General features: G+C 39.4%; 1 protein-coding gene across 1 annotated transcript; it reads right to left on the reverse strand.

Annotated features, from left to right (window-relative positions):
* Window positions 1-639: 639 nt before the first annotated feature.
* On the reverse strand, window positions 640-19,329 carry skic2 (SKI2 subunit of superkiller complex). Its single transcript, XM_062435965.1, has 29 exons — window positions 19,264-19,329; window positions 18,764-18,882; window positions 17,675-17,796; window positions 17,073-17,190; window positions 16,782-16,896; window positions 16,612-16,686; window positions 16,456-16,509; window positions 16,192-16,355; window positions 15,156-15,314; window positions 14,821-14,966; window positions 13,698-13,844; window positions 13,511-13,595; window positions 13,290-13,396; window positions 12,960-13,106; window positions 12,735-12,831; window positions 12,406-12,618; window positions 10,938-11,048; window positions 10,660-10,771; window positions 10,384-10,502; window positions 8,857-8,988; window positions 8,430-8,567; window positions 8,230-8,334; window positions 6,240-6,375; window positions 5,852-5,978; window positions 5,556-5,766; window positions 4,568-4,678; window positions 3,334-3,552; window positions 2,696-2,836; window positions 640-1,158 (listed from the first exon to the last, which is right to left on the reverse strand). Exons 1-29 carry the CDS (start codon window positions 19,274-19,276, stop codon window positions 958-960), a joined length of 3,744 nt encoding a protein of 1,247 aa, XP_062291949.1. The 5' UTR covers window positions 19,277-19,329; the 3' UTR covers window positions 640-957.
* Between the last annotated feature and the right edge of the window lie 36 nt (window positions 19,330-19,365).

Here is a 19,365-nt window from a genome sequence, read left to right on the forward strand (position 1 = left end):
CTCCCAGCTAGTGGTGGATAATATAAATAAAGAAAAAAGGGGAAAAAAATCCTCCCTCCTTTCTGTCTGTACGCGGTGATGCAGACTTTTAATCCAAACGAGCCATCCTCAAGATGTCTTCATCTTTAATAAACACCCACGTTTCTATCTTTCTATTATATATATACACTAATAATAACTTCAGGTGTGTTTTCTTTCAGTTCAGCTCCTCTCTCCTCTTCTCCTCCTCTCCTCTCTGCCTGTGTGTGTGTGGCTGCTTGTCTAATAAGGTTTCTCCACTAACGCGTCGCCGTACATTGAATTAATCAGACACAAAGCTATCGTTGTCTTAAAGCGACAGCCCGGACTGGAGAGGGAGTAAAAAAAGGCACAGGCACTGAGCTGGAACATCCCATTACCACTCCAACAAAAGAGCCGAGCTTTTTTTGAATGAGATTTTTATCCTTTTGCTTGACATTTCACCACCTTTTTCTTTTTTTTCTCCCTTCTTTCTCTCACTCCTGCAGCCCTCAAATGGTTTTTCTAGTAGATTATTCTTGCAAAAGGATGTTAGAAACTACTAGGGCAGTGATGATGCATGAAAAAAAACATTTCAGCTTTTAATTGACAAAAAAAAAAGACATCACATCATTGTTGTTGTTTTTTTTTTGGATACATTTTTAATCCTGTACAATAAATTACAATCCAGATTTCTTTCCTACAGTCTGTACTTTGGTCTGGTGGTTAAAAATGATTCCCTTTCTCCTTTTTTTCATGGTCAGGAATATCTCTTGTAAACATCATCAACATGTATTGTAGGCACATACAGCACTTTGTCTCCATACGTCTCCTCCACTCTCACACCTTTCACACAAAGACACACTTGGCTGCAGGCACCTCGGCACGCTCTCTCACATTCACCAGCGCCTCCCTCCATCCCTCCATCACTCCGTCTCTTTCTTTCTCTGCCCGTCTCTCTCAGTGGGTGTAGAGGGAAGCGGTGAAGACGATGTCCCTGCGAATGGCCAAGGAGGCCTTCTCCATCTTGCTCCCCAGGACGGAGTCTCCCACGATGCGGGCGGCCTGACGCACCTCCTTCAGCACCTCGTCCAGACGCTGGATGCAGCGGACCACCGTGCCCTCCTGGACGTCTGTCAGCTGGGCGATCTCTGCGAACGGCTGGTGACGGGACGGCAGGGGTGAGACGGAGGAGGAAGCGTGAAATGAGACGGTGAGATGATGAGTGATGCAACACGAGCAAAGGAAGTGTTGCGGAGGTGAGGAGGGAAAGTTTAGAAGCTTATATCAAGAAGAAAATGTGAATTCTGTTTGAATTGGTCTTAAAAAATGTTAATAAACCATTTCTGAATCTGATTAGAAACCAAATCAGCACTGAGATCTCAAACTGCATAATACATACTGTATATATCTGATAAGTGACGACCGAACAGTTACACACAAAAAGTTTAAGAAGACTACTTTCTCACTGCTTTCATGCATCTTATAAGAATACTAGATCATTTTAAACTAAGAGAAACCCTAAAATTTATGCACATGACCGAGATTCATTCACCTACTTTCTGTAAAGTTAATTAGAGAAAGTCATTATTCAGGAAACTGGATTTTGTCTTATAATATCAAAATATTGAGTCTCTTTTCACAAAACTACCTTTGAAACCCATTTTCACATTAAATATTAATCTTAATTATAGCTAAACCTGTTACTTGACTAATTAGTCGATTGACAAACAACAATTGTGAACTAGTTATTCTTTTAAGTGATTTTTACAAAAATACTCTGGTTCCAGCTTCTCGAACAGGGTTATTTGCGGTTTTATGATTATTTATGATTATCCTCTATGAGAGTGAACTGATTATCTTTGAGCTGTGAGCTGACAGGCAACTTTAACATGTGAGCTTGCGATTTGAGATTTCTGTTTTTTTCCACAATCTTCTGACTTTTCGTAGACCAAACGATTAATAAAATAATCTAGACAACCATTGGCAGATTAACAATATAAATAATCCTCAATTGCAGCCTTTAGTTTTACTACTAAAAAAAGTGCAGTGTGTAGGGCTTAGTGTCATCTAGTGGTGAGGTTGCAAATTATAACCAACTGAATAACACTCCCCGACCCCTCCAAGCATGTAGGAGAAACTACGGTGGCTGTGAAAGGTCACAAAAAAACTCTTTCTAGAGTCAGAGTTTAGTTTGTCTGTTCTTGGCTGCTGTAGAAACATGGCGGGCTCTGTCAAAGAGGAGCCGCTCCCTATGTAGATATAAAGGACTCATTCTAAGGTAACAAAAACACAACAAATCCTACTTTCAGGTGATTATACACTAATTAATACATACTTATGGAATATTATATTCAATTTCTGCCAATAAATCCCCTTAAATCTCACACACTGGCCCTTTAATACACTGTCTGAATAATTTCATCTAATCACAAGACTTTGGATTTATAATCAGTATTAATAAACATGCTCAGTATCTGTATTCTGTCCACATTAAAAAGTTCAACTTCTCAACTTCCAGATGCGGTGTAGATGTCTTGCCAATTCAATAACTTTCTGATAGCAATGTGTGCAATTACACCAGGTAAACGTGCATTTTCTTTCTCATCCAGACAGAGATTGCATGTTAATACCAGATTTAATTGAGGTTGAAATCAATTAGGGTTAAAATAAAGTGCAACAAAGGGTTGAACCTCACCATGCCTCTGGCCCAGCAGTAAACCACCTCTGTCAGGCCAAACTTGAACTGGCCTACAAACTCCTCGGCTGTCTGTGGTATCTCACACTCCCTCTGCAGCTCTCCGATACGCTTGGCCACTGACAGCACGCGATCGATGCCCTGAAAGAAAAAAGAAAAAGAGAGAGACAGAGAGAGGAGAAAGGAGAAGACGGGAAAGAATTTGTTAAACCTGAATGAAAGCAGCCAACTTTCACCTCCCTGTGCTGTCAGAGAGCCAGCGAGACTTTGTCATTTATGTTTAAGAAATCTGTTTCTGCTCTCTTAGGACGGCAGATCTTGCAAATCGGCACAGATACAGAGCTCGGATCATCACTAATTTAAACCCTCATAAAGCACTTTAATGTATCCGGTGCCGTTCACAACACGCACTGACACAGCAAAGACGAACTCGACAAAGACGAGTGGATTAAGAAGTGACTGGGGTGAGTCAGGTGAAGTGCTTCTGCTATCCGTTCTGCAGGGAAATGTTATGTTCAAATCAAATCTGCACAAGTACAATGTAATGCAGAGTGAGTATAAGTGTGTGTGTGAGAGTCAGTACACTCACAGTATGTTCATGCTCTCTGTGCTACATGAAAAGACCACTTCCTTCTTACCTCCTGCAGCGTGTTGGTGATGTGCGGCTCCACCTGCGTGTTCTGGGTGAACACCACACAGGACAGCAGGGCGGCGCTCTCCTCAGGCGCCAGAGGGCTCAGGACGTTCTCGAACAGCAGCTCAGTGAGCAGCAGCTCGTGGCTGCTGATCTGACACGCCACCCGGCCTTTCAGCTGCACCGCCCCGCTGCTGTCGACGTACTGGAGGGACTGAAGCACCTGAAGTGGACCAGGGAGGGAGATAAACCTTTTAGTCTGAACTCATCAGCATGATAATGATTCATTAAGAGGGACTCAATGAAAACTTTACTCTTGACTAGTTTTCAGACTTCCTCTTTAAGATGTTAGAGATAAAAACATCAAGTTCATCTGACTGAATAATATCCCTCCTACCAGATTTATTTAGCTAATTTCACTCAACACACAAAAACAACCATTTTTATTACAATATCACAATATGACCAAATCACTACAGCTCCTATCTGCAAAAATACACAAGATATCACTCTTCCTGTAACCGCATCAAGATTTAGAAACTGAATTGAGATCTGTGCATATATTATAGAGTGGCTTTTTTCTATTATTTCTAACCAGATTTATGGATATTTATGAATGTTTAAATCTACAGGATAGGGCTGGGCAATATATCGATATTATATTGATATGAGACTAAATATCATCTTAGACATTGGATATTTTAAAATTGGGATATTGCCTAAATGTTGTATTTTATTCGTTTTAAAGGCTGCTTTACAGTAAAATGTAATTTTCTGAACATAACAGACTGTTCTAGCTGTTCTATTATTTGCCTTTACCCACTTAGTCATTATATCCACATTACTGATGATTATTTATGAAAACTCTCATTATGTAAATATATTTTGAAAGCACCAATAGTTATTATTTATTGTTGTGATATCGCTATCGAGGTATTTGGTCAAAAATATTGTAATATTTGATTTTGCCCAACCCTACCCGGAAGTTTAAGTCATACTGAATCTAAAAATTGACCCCTCTTATCTCACCCTTTGTGCTCGAAAATATCTGATACCTACAAAAACAAACAAACAAAAAAACCCTTAAAAGATAATCAACAGTATCTCAGAGAAAGGACTCAAGTCAGTGATTTCAAAGTACTAAAAATAATTCTGTAGGGACTTGAAATTGACATTATTATTATTAGGAAAAATAAAACAACACTCCAACAGAAGCAGGTCAAATATCTGATCCAAACCTTGATCCTCTGGTGATATTCAGGCAGCAGAGACAGAGACTGGTCGGACACAAGGAAGAGCAGCTTGTCCAGCTCCTCCTGCACACTCATCCTGTCCTTAACTCGTGCAAACTGAAACATACACACACAAACACACACAAACACACAGGTTACTTAACTCGAATGTACAACAGCAATACTGCAGCTCTTGACCTGATTTCAACGCAACAAAAAAAAAACAAGGCATTACTGCATTGTAGAGGAGAGGAAAACGTTGCCTATTGTGCTCTCGTTGACAGTGCAGAGGAGTCTCTGAGTGAATATGTTGCATAAACCCACCGAGGCCAATTACTGTACACTAACAGCTTGCATTGTTGAACATGCTGCACTAACTGTCTCTTCCTAATGCCCACAATGCTGCACGAAGACGCAGGGATGTGTGAATCTAACGGTGATGAGAGGAGACAATGATACAGCAAGTTAGAGCCTGTTATCTTTGTAAAGTAAAGAGAGTGTGAGAGTGTGTGTGTGTGTGTGTGTGTGTGTGTGTGTGTGTGTGTGTGTGATGGCTCAAATAACACGCTGTGCCTGTGAGACAGTGACGAGCTGCAGCTACGAGCCTATACGGGTAATTATAGACGCAGCCGGCTCCGATTCTCACATCTTATCTCCTCGACGGCGCTGCCAAGAAGACGCAGGACACACAACACAAAAAACAAAGCAGGTATCTTGTGGCGAAGTTTGATGTCATTATTGTGAAACTGATGCAGGAATGAAAAGCGACAAATGAGAAACGGCATCAAAAAGGAGGCCAATTGCAAAGTGAGTGTGTTATGAAAGGCTGTGATGCTAAATAGCGGGCAAATCAGTGAAATAAAACACTCGCCTCATTATTCAACCTGAAAAGAGATGCTCTGTTCAAGGGCTGCTGGTGATTAAACACATCGAGACACACAAACACAAATACACACACACACACACACACACACACACACACACACACACACACCTGCTCTGCGAATGTTGGCGAGTGGATGCAGTTGAAGTCTTGGAGGCTGCCTCGCAGCACGCGGAGCCGCATGGAGTCCTCAACCACGTCGACGCTCTTCAGCTGGAGATCATTCACGGGGTCAAGGGTTGCTATGCCGCTGGGGTTGGCTTCGGCCAAACGCAGGAGCTCCTGGGTCGCCGTGGAGATGGCCTGGCCGGGAGGGTCATGCCTGCAGAGCGAGAGGGTTTGGTTTTAATGTAGATGCAACAGTAAGATTTCATTTTGCTTAACAGAGAGCCGTCACACACACACACCTGAATCGTGGCTGCTGCCTCTTGTTGTAGTTGTCGATGATCCTGTCGGGAATCACCTTGAGTGTTTTCACTGTGATGGCGGTGATGTCCTGAAGCTTCAGTTTCTGCACCGTGTGGCTGCAAGGACCTGACAGAGATAAAAAAAATAAAAAAAACCCAAAAACATCAAACATGCATGTGTGTTTGCCTCTACTGACAGCAAAAAGCACATTTCAATGCTCTGTAAAAGCAGCAAGAAAATGACAAAAATGCAAGTGTGTGTGGGAGGTTTTAGAGAACAAACTGCACTTATTAAAACTGGGGTAGTAAATAAAATTCGGTGTGTTAACAAAAGGAAACCAAAGTGTGTGTGTGTGTGTGTGTGTCAGTATATAACCCTTCAACCAACCTTCAGGTATGAAGAGTGCTGTGTTGAAGAGGTGAGGGAAAGAGGCGATGTCATTGCCTTTTCCTTCTCCTTCCTCGTTGCCTTTCTCGCAGATGATGAGAGCTGTGAAGGTGCGATTCACAGCGTCGCTGGACACCTGGCGTGGAGAGACGAGACGGGATGTCAGATGTCAGATATGATAACAGGAACAAACCTACAATGTTCACACAGACGTCTTTTTCCTTCCTGTGTGGAGTTTGCATGTTGTCACTGTTTCCCAATGACCTGCAGGTTAGGTGAGGCCGCCTGCAGGTGTGAATGATTTTGTCCCTTTAACGGACTGTTAACCTGTCCAGATTGTATGTTTCCATTTGCCAAGTGCATGCTGGGAAAGGCTCCAGCCCACTGTGATCCCAATCACTTGGCATATTGGGTGTCTCGTGAAGTAATTAACATGATGTGACTCGACTTCCTGTTTTCTTTTTTTTTTTAAAGACATTTCATCATGCAGATAATCTCAGCTTCATGATTCTGTGTCACTTTTATTTGTCTAGTAACTAAAAATAGTTTCACATTTGGCACATTTTTCTATCCTAAAACACTTTGTCACATCTTGTTTTCACACATCTCCTCATATATAAATTTGGGAACTAAAAAGTGTAACTAAAAACAGCACATTTTAATTACTTAGAGGCAGAGCAGCTGTCTTTTTTTTTAGGAACTGATGGTCAATAGGCCTCATTTAAATAAAATTATACCTAATTTTTGAGTTGTCATTGGGTCAATTTTGAGCCGGGAGGTTTAATTTAGTCAACTGTTTGTTTAAAGGAACTAAAAAGTTTAACTAAAAACAGTTTTAATCAAATTTAAATGATTTAGAGACACAGTGACAGTCATTGCACAGTTGGATCATTTTTAGCCAACTTCATTCCAACTTATTACCACTGATTTTATACATATTTTTTGTAAATTATGGTCAATTGTGTCATTAATTTTGATCCAGGAGGGTTAATTTCTCTGTTTTGTGATTTATCTTCTCATATCAGAGTCCGTCTATGATATTTATCGATGTGAACACGAGGGCAGCTCTGACACAGAGAAGACCCGCAGTGAGGTTAAACCTGTGGGAAGATGTTCTGGGCTGAACTGAAAGAGGCTTGTTTCAGATAAACAAGACCGTTGGTGAGTCTGTTGGGAATATGGTATCGTAAAAGTTAATTGTAGTGAAAGTGAAAAACAGAACGTACACTTAAGAACAGGATATCAAACAGGAAACATCTTGAAACCCGTGATGTGTATTGGCGTATGTAGCTCTGTTATATATAAAAATGGGGATCTGTGTGTGAATGCGAGTTCCTCTATTTGCAAATAAAAGGCTCTCAATCCCATAAGTCTGGTGAAGTCTTATTTATGGAATATTAATATATAGGTGTCAAATTATTACCACGTTCTCACTTTATTTTACCTCATTTTTTATTCATGTTATCAAGTGGGTTTAATTTTCCATTTAAAGTTTCATTAATGTTTAAAAAAAAAATGCTTTTATGTGTAAACAGGACAGATTACACCAATCTTAAAATGAAGGTATATTATTTATGTACTATTTATCTATTGTTTATGTATTTAAATGTGTTGTATATACATATATACTGCATTTAAATGATATGACGCCCTTTGAGAAGCACTGTATGTATGAAAGATGCATTGTAAATAAAGTTTATCATTATTATTAACTTTTTATTATACTCACCTCATCACTTCACTTATATTTTATAAGAAAAGCCTCTATGCAGACATGAGTTCTTAGCTTATTTATCCATCTTAGAATAGTTATCTGTTTGTTTTTTTCAGTCTTGTTTGATTTGTTGGCTGGTTTTGTGTTCGGATGTGTCTCTGTACAGTACGTCATGTTTTAGAGAGTGTTCGTTCATTCGTCTGTCGCTTCTGTTCAAACCACCATGAAACACACACACACCCACACACACACACACACACACACACACACACACACCTGTAGGATAACTCCCAGAGCGTTGAGATGCTGCTTATTGTTGACAACCACGACTCGGCCCACAGACAGAGCTTTCAGCCCGCTGACAGACTCCAGAATAGCACGCTGAAAATAAAAAGACAGCAGATGGGAAATGTAGGAAAATGAGCAAAAACATTGAAGCCGTACGAGTTTATGCGTCATCGTGTTCATTTGCGCACCTGCAGGGCTTCCGTGGTGGTTCGTAGCTCCGTGACTGTGTGGTAGTAAGACATCAGGTCGGACAGCTGGCCGTCAGTGTCCAGAGGAGGCAGAGAGGACAACGCCTGCTTCAAATGGCTGATACGCTTCTCCTGGGCCTGGAGCAGGAGAACGAGGAGGAGGAGGAAGAGGAAGGAGAAGAAGAAGGAGGGAGGATTATTGAGACTTTTTATAACACATTTGTCAGTTGTCATGACTCAGGGGAAGATGCAAGAGAGAGAAGAGTGAGGAGGAGGAGGACAGGAAGAGAGATTAGAGAACAATAAGAATCCACAGCTCTAACTCTGACAGAAAACTTCCAGGAAAGAGAAATACTCCTTATTTTCTGATCTTCATGTCTCTTTTCTATGCTGAATATTACATGTACAGTATTGCATTTTTTGTTACCTGAGTGTCTCTGTGGCACTCGGAGAAGCTCCTTCTCATCATGTCGGTCACTCGGAGGGCCTCCACACGCAGCAGGTTGAGGATCATGGTGTAGGTCAGTCTGAACTGGGACTGGAGGATGGTGGGTTTACCCTGGAGCATAAAAAGGAGAGGACGTTAATAAAAGAAAAGTGATACATTTTCCCCATGTGTAGCTTTTTTCTGAAGTAATTTTCTATCTTTTGTCTCGTTAAACTACAAACAACTTGATTCATTTGAAGCTGCTAATTTGATCTTCAAGGCGGTTCACTGGCATACACATAAAAAGAACAGAAATGAAAGAAATAATAATGATAAAAATAACTGAACAAACACAAAACAATCAATATAACAGCAGTGAAACACACAAAAACATGGTGCTAACAAAATCTGAAAATCTCTGTTAAAAGGCATCATCTGCACAAGAAATACAACAAATGAACAACTGCCTGTCTTAGTAAAATGATCAATAACACTATTAATATGTATTTTTAATTGTTGGTTGTCGCCTCTTTTATTTTTGTCTCTTCCATTTTTTCAATTTATTGGTGTAAAGCATAAATACACAAATGATTTTAAAGGAAATTATTCATATCTAACAGGAAGCAGGGTGGAGACATTTCCTTTTCTTTCTTTTTAGATAAGACTTTAAATAAAACTGGTGATATTCTGTATTTTTGTATATAATCAACAAATCACAATGTGTTGGTCAAGTCTGTCAATACTTCCCAACTTCCCTAACCTCCTCTGTGGCATTTCTACTAAATATATACATATAAATCCTTAAACACAGGTCACCAATTTCTTAAAAAAGGCTAAATAATTTCCTTAAACAGCTGAGTAACGTAGCTTTTAGCAACATTGTGGCTCACTGGTGTGTTTTTAATAGATTTTAGACAAAAGTCGAGATCTATGACACACAGGAATAAGCTTTATCAGGCTTTGGCCACACAGATGACACTTGATAGTGGGATCAATTCATAGTTAGTTTTCATGGGATTTGTTGACAATAAGAAAAATATAAAATATATTATATCACTGTGTTACCTTTTCTGCTCCTTTATTGCAAGCTCTGATTATAAGCTACATCCTCCTAACTCTTACCCTAACCCTTAAGTAATTATGAAGTTTGTTAATGTAAACGCTGATGTAAAATAATTAAGAAAGAATAGAGTACTAAAGTACTAAAACCAGCAAAAAAAACCTTTATAAGTCAAGAAGATAAAGCTCCAATCAGAGGTATCATAGATTGTTCAAGAGCCTCGCTGATTGAAATCGAAACAATTATCTCCAAAGTGGCAGAGAAGGACGGTGAGTAAGAACAAGCCGCTCAACTGTGTAATTAAAATGTTAAATGAATGAAACCAGCACGCCACATTTCACTTCTACTACTGCCAAAATAAAACGAGGTTCAAATCTGCTTCGAGAGGTTGTAGATATCTAGAAAAGGAGATTCAACCACACAGATTGATCTATCTAAACCCAGTGGTGAAACATGGAGGGTCTCACCAGCATCATGACGTGCAGATCCGACATGTCGTGAACGCCGGCTTTACAGAGGATGATGACGGTGCCGGTGGCGTCCAGCCCTCTCCTGCCTGCCCTTCCAGCCATCTGAATATACTCACCTGAAAAAAGAAAAAGCACGGGGTCACAACCATGAAAAGACTCATCAATATTCAGTTGTTTTCTCATCTCCCCCCATTCATCCTCTCCGAGATGAAAAGAGGGAAAGAGCCTAATAAAAATGCTGCTTCAGATCAAAAAGAGAGGAGCGTCGTATACCGGGCAGCAGATTTCTAAAGCCGGTCCCGTCGTGTTTCCTGATGCTGTCGAACACCACGGTCCTCGCGGGCATGTTCACTCCCATCGCAAATGTCTCAGTGGCAAAAAGCACCTGGAGGATGATGATGAAGGATGTAGAAGGACGGTTTTAAAGAGCAACACGTACTTAAAGGTCAATTTTTACGTTATATTTGACACAAAAGGTAATACTGGGATCTCAAGTGCTCATAAATATGTGTAATATATTCTCTTTATCTTGCTGAAACGGTCCGACTCACCTTTACGAGACCTCGTGAAAAAAGCATCTCAATGACCTCCTTCAGGATCGGCAGGATCCCGCTGTGATGGACTCCTATTCCTCTCTTCAGCAGGTCCCTCATGAGCAGGATCTAAATATAACATTGTGTTAATAAGTTTTAATATCAGATGTTATGGTTGATTTTTTGTACTGACAATACAACAGCCCTAATCATAAGATAAGGATCAAATATGCCCCAATTATTATTACAAGGAAATTTATGTTAAACCTGCAGTGAGATTTAGCGTGTCTGTGCACTGAGATAGCTTTGGTTATTTTGTGCTATATAAAAATTAATTTAAAAAAAGTAAACAGAATAAATAAACAGAAAGTAAAATTGAGTTTATACAGAACAAAAAGTTTTTTAAATGTTTTTTTCCTTTTGTGTTTTTATGCATTTTTTGCTTTATGCATGTTTCTGATGCTCATGTTAGCTGTTGAACTAATTATTATCATGCTTTACCAAATTAACATGTTTATTTATTTCCAGTTTGTCTTGTTAAGAAATGTGCAACAAATAAAGGTGTATAACTATGAATATAGATTTTTATCACACAAATGCTCCATTTGCACAAATTAGATTCGGTTCAACTGTGTAAAAAAATGAAAGTACAGTGGGCTTGGGTCTGTCCCAAAATCCACAACTTTGGTATTAATAAGCGGTTGAGCAACTACTTGTGTGACGTCTGTTCAAATCGCTGCCAACAGGGTTGAACTTCCCGTTAAGATTTTAATCATGTGGATGTTTCTCAATGCGACACCATTTATGAGTTTGATCCAGTTCAGTTGCTTTGTTGGTTTTAAGTTATTTCCACATGAATAACAAATGAGTCAGATCAGCTGTACGATATTACAGCTATGATTAGATGACAGTGAAAAGCTAATGTACTATTCGAGGAGTAGCTACATTAATAAAGCCATTAAATCTAGCCAACTGTGCAGAAAAGCTTACATTTCATATTATTGAGTGGTTTCTCAAAATCACAAAATGTATGTTGACAACGATCACTAAGGCATTATTATTCGTATCAGTCTCACCGAGTTTAAAAATAGATGTTTGATATTAGCATTAGTGATTACCATGGAGGGTGTTTCATAACTGTGCAGCATTTGCATGTGAATTAGATTATTCAGATATATTCTGTTGATTATTGTCGGCCCTAAAAGGAGCTCAGAGGTGCATTATTGTCAACCACTAGACAGGTGTTGAGCAGGAGACCACGGCACACTTAACTCTGTATAAGTGTGCATTGAATGTGGGTTCATTATGCTGAGTGTTTACGGATGGTGAACGTGCATTTAAGTGATTGAGACCATAAGTTTGGTCCACAGACTGGCACACACAAGCAAATAGACAATCTTTTCTTATCTCTTCCTTTGTGCAAAATAATAAATCAAACCGTAACATTAAAAAGAAATTATCATCCATACAGTGTCGCCCTCTTTACCTGTGGCAGCTGTCTGTCTCCTCCTCGCAGCCGACTCAAGCTCTTCTGGAAGAACGAGTGGATCTCCGCCTTCTCTATGGACGTGGTCATGTCCATGGAGTCCAGCGAGCGGGCGTTGTCGTCGCAGCGCGTCCGAGAGAAGGTGAACGCCACCACGGGGGTCTGCTGCCGCTGGGACAGGAAGTGCAGGAGGGTGAGCCACACCGCTCGGTCCTGGAGGGCAGAGAGGGACGAATAAGAACAAATAAATAAATGGCATATATCAAATTAATCAAGCAATATTATGAGAAGCTTTAGAGTCTCTTAGAGAGGAGAAGGGACAGAAATACCTGACTAGCTGTGGTGTTGTGAGAAGTGTTTTTCGCGCCAAAAGATTGGGCGTGTTTACTGGTGCGTTCCTTCTTGGCATCGATAGCTGCGTAGTACCTGAACAACAAACACAACCTGCTTTATGAGAAACAGCTTTTCCCTTTGCGATTAAAGTAACAACAATCTAGAGAAACCATCTGCTCCCTTTAACTTTGAGAAATGAGAAAAAGAAGAACAAGTTGTACCCTTTAGTGAGGAAATTGCCCACAGGATCCAACAGAAGGAACATTTCTTTCTGAGTCTTAGTGCTGTTTCCAGTGTACAGATGATGCTCGAGAGGCACAGGTCTCTTCAGTGTGCTGATCACGTAAATATGTCTCTTCTTAATGCGACTGGAGATGAGAGTTTGAGAGAGGAAAGAGGGAAATGTTCAAAAATACAGCTGATATTACATTTTGTGTCTCGTTTTTTTCTCCGTTTTGTGTAAATTTCATTCAAAAATATTATAAAAAATGGTAAAAAATGCAGATTATAATGTCTGCTGTTGCTTAAAGTTGTTGTAAAGTTGCACCTACCCGATCCACTCACTAAACTCCAGGGCGTTTGGCACTGTGGCACTCAGGAGAATGATGCTGACATGATCGGGAAGCATAATCAAAACCTCCTCCCACACAACGCCTCTCTGAGGAAACAAAAAGAAGGAAGGAAGAAGGAGAAAAGGAGAGGAAAATGGTTATTCATGATTTTTTTAACAGTAAATCTGATAAATGAAGGATGCAGAAATCAATTTCCTGACCTCGGCATCGTTAATGTAGTGAACCTCGTCGAAGATCACCCACTCCAAGTCTCTGATGACCTCCGAGCCGTTGTAAAGCATAGACCTGAGAGAGGCGAGCAACAGCGAGAAATGTAGTTACTTTTTCAGCTTTGGATTAAAAAAACAACAACATGACTCTAATATGTGTGACCAACAGTCTGAGTACCTGAGGATCTCAGTAGTCATGATGAGACATGAAGATTCAGGACTGATCTGGACGTCGCCTGTCAAGAGTCCAACGTCTCCAAAAGTGGTCTTGAAATCTCTGAACTTCTGATTGGACAAGGCCTTGATGGGAGAGGTGTAGATGGTCCTATCAGAAGAAGGGTCAGAGTAAGATTCAGAGATACAAAAAGTACATAAAACAAGTATTTGGTAAGATATCTAAGATCCTCAAAATAGAAAGTTCTTCAAAGTTGTGACTAAGTGTTGTTTTGAGAGTGTCTTTAATACTGACATTTAAATCAGTGCTCTAAATTAAAGTGTGATCATTTAAAGCTGGAGTGCAGGACTGGTCTCTCCCTTCTGGGTGTGAAAGTAAAGCGGGATACTCGGCTTTGATTGCCCAAAAAATGTATTTCTTGATGGTTTAGAAACCCACCTGGATGTATCCCAGTATGCCTGATGGCCAGTACACCACTGGCCGTAACTTACTGTTGTGGTTGTAAAACAGTGGATAAATCATTTTGAGCATCACCACCCCTGCGAAATAACTCGTTTTACTATCAGAATTTGATCCATTCGGTTCAATAGCATGTGGAAAGTCTAGTGAATGTAACACCCAACATGAGATTTAAAAACTCTGTGTCCTATTGAAATAGAGAGAGATTTATCTGGAGGTGATAAGCTTAATCAGCATGGTGTGAACTTGTTTGAATGTAATGGTCGTTCATTTATATGTAAAAGTCCTGCACTGCACACTCGCAAAAATTAACTTTATACAAGAGAAAAGTCTGGTGTCGAGTCTTCAGTGGACATGAACAAAAGTTGTAAAGTGAGCCTAGTCCCGCCCCCTTTTTTAATACTTTTATCATATCTAATTTTCCCTTATAGCTTTCTTAATTTCTAATTTTGATATTAACACTGTTGCACTGTGGATTTTATTTTTGTAAGTATACTTGAAAAAGAAGATAAATCATTGCAGGTTTAAAGCCACTATGTGTTGGGTTTGAAAAGTTCTGACTTTGGTGCCCCCTGGTGGTGGTGTCAAAAACAGAAAGCAACAGATTAATTGAACTGAATTATCACTCGACTGTTTCATCTTTTCTACTGTAGCAGCGTACACTCACCTGGTCATGTGCTTCTGTGAGAGAGCGATGGCGTATTCGGCCACCACTGTTTTGCCAGCTGATGTGTGTGCAGCTACAAACACGGAGTCATGAGCCTCCAGCCTCAGCACAGCCTGTTTCTGGAAGACGTCCAGCTCAAACGGCCACTGGAGCAGAGGGGAGGAAACAGAGAAGCAGAGCAGTTATTACTCAGTACGGACAGTGCCACGATTCATTACACGTACACAGACTGAAGGGATAAAAAAAGGAGAGACCAATCTCCTTTTTGGAATAAACTTAGAACAAATGGAACAGCTGCACATAGAAAATTAGCATAAAAGAAAGAAATATGTAACCTTGAAAGCAGGGTTGGGGATACGTTTATAGAAATCATCACAGGGTGAAGTTATGTCAACAGGGATGGCCCATTTCTTATTCTCTGCTGGCTTCTCATCTGGCTTTGATTTCTCATCTTTTCCTTTCTCTGGAGGAGAGGAGGATGACACAGCAGCATCCTGAGAGTGGAAAAAAAGAAACCAGATTTCAGTCCAGCTCATTTTTGGCCTGAGGCAACGGCATACTTGGAGTTTAGGTTTGTTTTTTTAAAATAGGTAAGGCTGAATTATGTAGTTTCTACACTGAATCACTTCGCCACAAGTTGAATATCTGTCATAACAGATAAAAAAAACACAACATAAAGAAACGTATTTCTTCTTTAAAAGGTTATAACTGAAACTCATCATACAAACATACAGCAATACACATTTCTAAGTCAACAACACACAACTGTGCCATCAGCATACATGCTAAACATCTGTAAACAGCAAATGTCTTTTGAATTTTGATTAAATCACAAACTAATTAAGTTTCTAGCCAGTTTGCTGTATAAACATGATGAGAACAAAGAGTAATACATCTTATTTTATGGACTGTATTTTCATCACATTTTTTTCCTGTGGTGAATTCATGACTTAATATCAGCTTTACAAGCAAGATCATCACAGTTAGCTTGAAAAAAAAAAAAGAATTTATTAGACACTAAATTAATGAAATCTATCACAACAACTCTTTTCGAAATGGTTAATGAAGTTCAAACCCTAAACATAAAACAAGATTGAACTGCAATTTGTTTCTACAGTGACCCCATGATGACACACGTAAAATATGAAAAATAAAACTCCTCACAGCTGAGTAATGATCAGCCGCCTGCCAAATGCTGCTAAAATATCTAAGATGTTGGTAGATTTGTTTCTCTCGCCAGCCAAAAAACCCCCAACAGTAATCTATTGAGAGGCTGGGAAAATTTGAACATTCACTAGCTATCTGGCCAGTATACAAAAACCCTTAATATTGCACCCTTGTTTTGGTGGAATAAAAAAGTAAATGTTGTACCTTGATGCCGAGGTCTTCAAGGCTGTTTGTTCGGGGAAGTTTAGGAGCTTCCTTGCTTCCTTGACCTTCCTCCTTCACCTCTACCTCAGGTTGCAGGACAGGGATGTCATCAAGCGTGGACAGGAGCGACATGAGGTTGACCTCTGCCTTTGCCGTCTTGGCATCTTGAAAATGAGAAAAAAGAAAAAGAGAAAGAAATGAATTTATATTGTAATTTGTGATTTTAATCCCTGTAGAGCAAACTGACAAGATACGCAGACTAACCTTTGTCAGTGAAGTCCATCCCTGCTTTAAGTCCAGGAGGAACTCTGAGTAAATCTGTGGAGGGAAAATAAATAACCATAAAGAGCTTAAATAACAGCAGAAGTCTCAAAAATTATTTTACAAAGCTGCAAATTAAATTTAAATAGGATAAATCACCATTTTCAAAGTCTATGTCCTCCTCCTGGTCAGATTTCTTCTTGATTTGGTCCAGAGTGAGTTCCTCCATACCTCCTGTGAAGGGGTTAATAAGATCAATACATGTAAGATAAATAAGGACACACAGAGAAATCATTAAAGAGGATGTTTTATGGATGAATCTCTCTCACCTGGCTGGAAGGGGTAGTTAGTGTTGCTTCCTCGAAGGCTCTCTGAAAGAGGTCCGGGTTGTCGTTGAAATGACAGCGAGTTCTTTGCAGAGAGACCAGTGTTCTCCAATATCACCTAAAGGACACATATATATATCTGAATAAACCTTTAACTCATTTAAAGAGATACTGCACTGGCTAAAATGAGTTATACCTCAGCATCTTCTTCTCAGTAGATTACATTATGCTGTGTAAAAAATGAAAGTAATAACAGTGCAGTGGGGAAAGCAGGATGCTGTTAATGTGAGTTACCTCTGTGAAGTCCAGCAGCATGCCGGTGGTCGGATCTCTGATGACGGAGAGTTCAGAGTGGAGTGGAGACGGAGCGCATTTGAGCAGGGAGTCGACTTTAATGTCTCTCTTAGTCACTCTGGAGAAGACAACAACACAACCGTTACACTTTATTCAGACATATATGGTTATTAAGTATTCTTATTAAACAAACTGAATGATTCTCATATTTAAACAATCTTCCATTTATCTCATGTGGATTGCTGGCAACTAAGTAATTTATTGTTTAACAACACATCATGTTTTTAATCATCCTTTGTTTTTGTCTTGCAACTAATAATGTTTGTTTTTCCTCTAGATGAGGAATTTAATTATTATTGTATACAATACACTGGTCATTTGGATTAACTCCTCTCTAAGACAATATAATACAGTTTCATAAAAAGCAAGCACATGTGAAATGGGTCATCATTTGAAAAAACAAAACAAAAATAATTTTAGATTTTGTAATTTACTATTTAATAAATCTTCAAATACAGAAGCCACATGTCGTATCTGCCAACATTAATCATCTGCACTCAGTTAAAAGAGTTAGTAATAAGATTGTCTTTAGGATTACGTACTTGAGAAACCTCTGAAAGGCAAAGTCCTTGTCGTGTATGGGAAGCCAAGCGGGGTCCTGTAAAAACTGTCTCTCCACTTCTGTCTCCAGCTTCAGGCTGATGGGGGGAAGCCCGTGAGGGAGCTGCGGAGAGAAACATGAGAGTTCAAAACATGTTCAACTGGAGGCGTCTTGATGAGCGAGCAGTCAAAAACACAAACAATGTAACAGCGACATGCCAGGTTAATTCTTTTAATAACATATGTACTTTAGTTCTCCTCTCCTCCCCACCCTTAAGTTTCCTTTCAATCTCTGTGGTCGATTATCTGCTGAGAGCAAAATGCCTGAAAATTAATTTTAAAAAATCTAATAAAAATGTTATTTGATTAATAAATAAAAAAACCTAAACTTCCCGTTTATACCTAAGTATTTAATTTATATTCATGAAAAAATCATAGAAATGTCTTGTTTTGTTTGACCAATAGTCCAAAACCTAAAGATATTTAGTTTATCATCATGTATGAAATAGAAAAAACACTTAATTGTCACATTCAAGAACCTGAAACCAGCACATTCTTTTGGCATATTTGCTTAAAAAATTCAATGATTATTGATATATTTGCAGATACATTTTCTGTCCATCGACTAACTGATAAATAATTATAATTCCAGTAACATTAAACATATTAAATACCATTCCCTTAGCAGAATGATGGCAGCATTTGCACAGGAATATTACTACTACATGGGAATAGTACTGCAGTACCGTACAGAGTATTTTTTTAGACAATTTTCCATAATGCAATATCATCAGAGAGGCGTCTGATCAGACCCAAATGTATTCTGCAGCATGGCAACGACCCCAAACGTACAGGCAGAGTCATTAAATACTATCTTCAAGTACACAAAGAACAAGGAGTCCTGAAACAGATGATATGGCCCTGACAGAGCTCTGATATCAACATAATGGAGTCAGTCTGGGATTGCATGTAACTGAGGCACCTAAATTGTAATACTATGGCAAATTATAGTCCTTTTGCATTACTTGCATTAATCTGCTGCAGGGACAGTCCAGATTAAACCTGCACACACAGTCCTGCTTCATACTGACCGTGCTCTGTGGAGCTAAAGGCTGTCCGGAGAGGGGATGTGTGATGAGCTCAAACCTGCCAGAGCATCCCATCTCCAGCAGGGACATTGAAAGGTCCATGGGGCCTACGGGGGGCACATCTGCAGACAGAAAGGAGCAAGCATGAATGGGAAAAAAAACAAAAAAAAAACACAATACAAAAAAAAAAGGCTCCACATTCATGAAAGCTGCAACCAGGAAGAAGATATTTAACTCTTCTTTATCATGTTTAAGCGTTCAAGAAAACTGATTAGAGCAATAGTAGCTCAGTAATTGGGTAAATAATAAATCTATAAATGCATGAGGCTGCTGAATGAAGCACTGATTGACAGGTGGCCCCTTTTTAGCCACATCATCATCACATTAAGCAACAAATGAGGCATATTGATATTATAGCAAATTAAAACAACTTTAAGAATAATAATTATACTTTTAAGGAGCTTGCTTGACATTATATTTAAATAACAAACCCAGTAACCTACCTATTCTGTCCATGTCTCTCTTCTTCTCCTCTTCTCGCAGCTTGGAGCTAAAAAGTTGTTTCCACCATCTAGGTGTCGCACCGGAAGTTGCTCGACTTGACA

This window comes from Scomber scombrus, chromosome 16 (assembly GCF_963691925.1).
Source record: "Scomber scombrus chromosome 16, fScoSco1.1, whole genome shotgun sequence".
Lineage (NCBI taxonomy): Eukaryota > Metazoa > Chordata > Actinopteri > Scombriformes > Scombridae > Scomber > Scomber scombrus.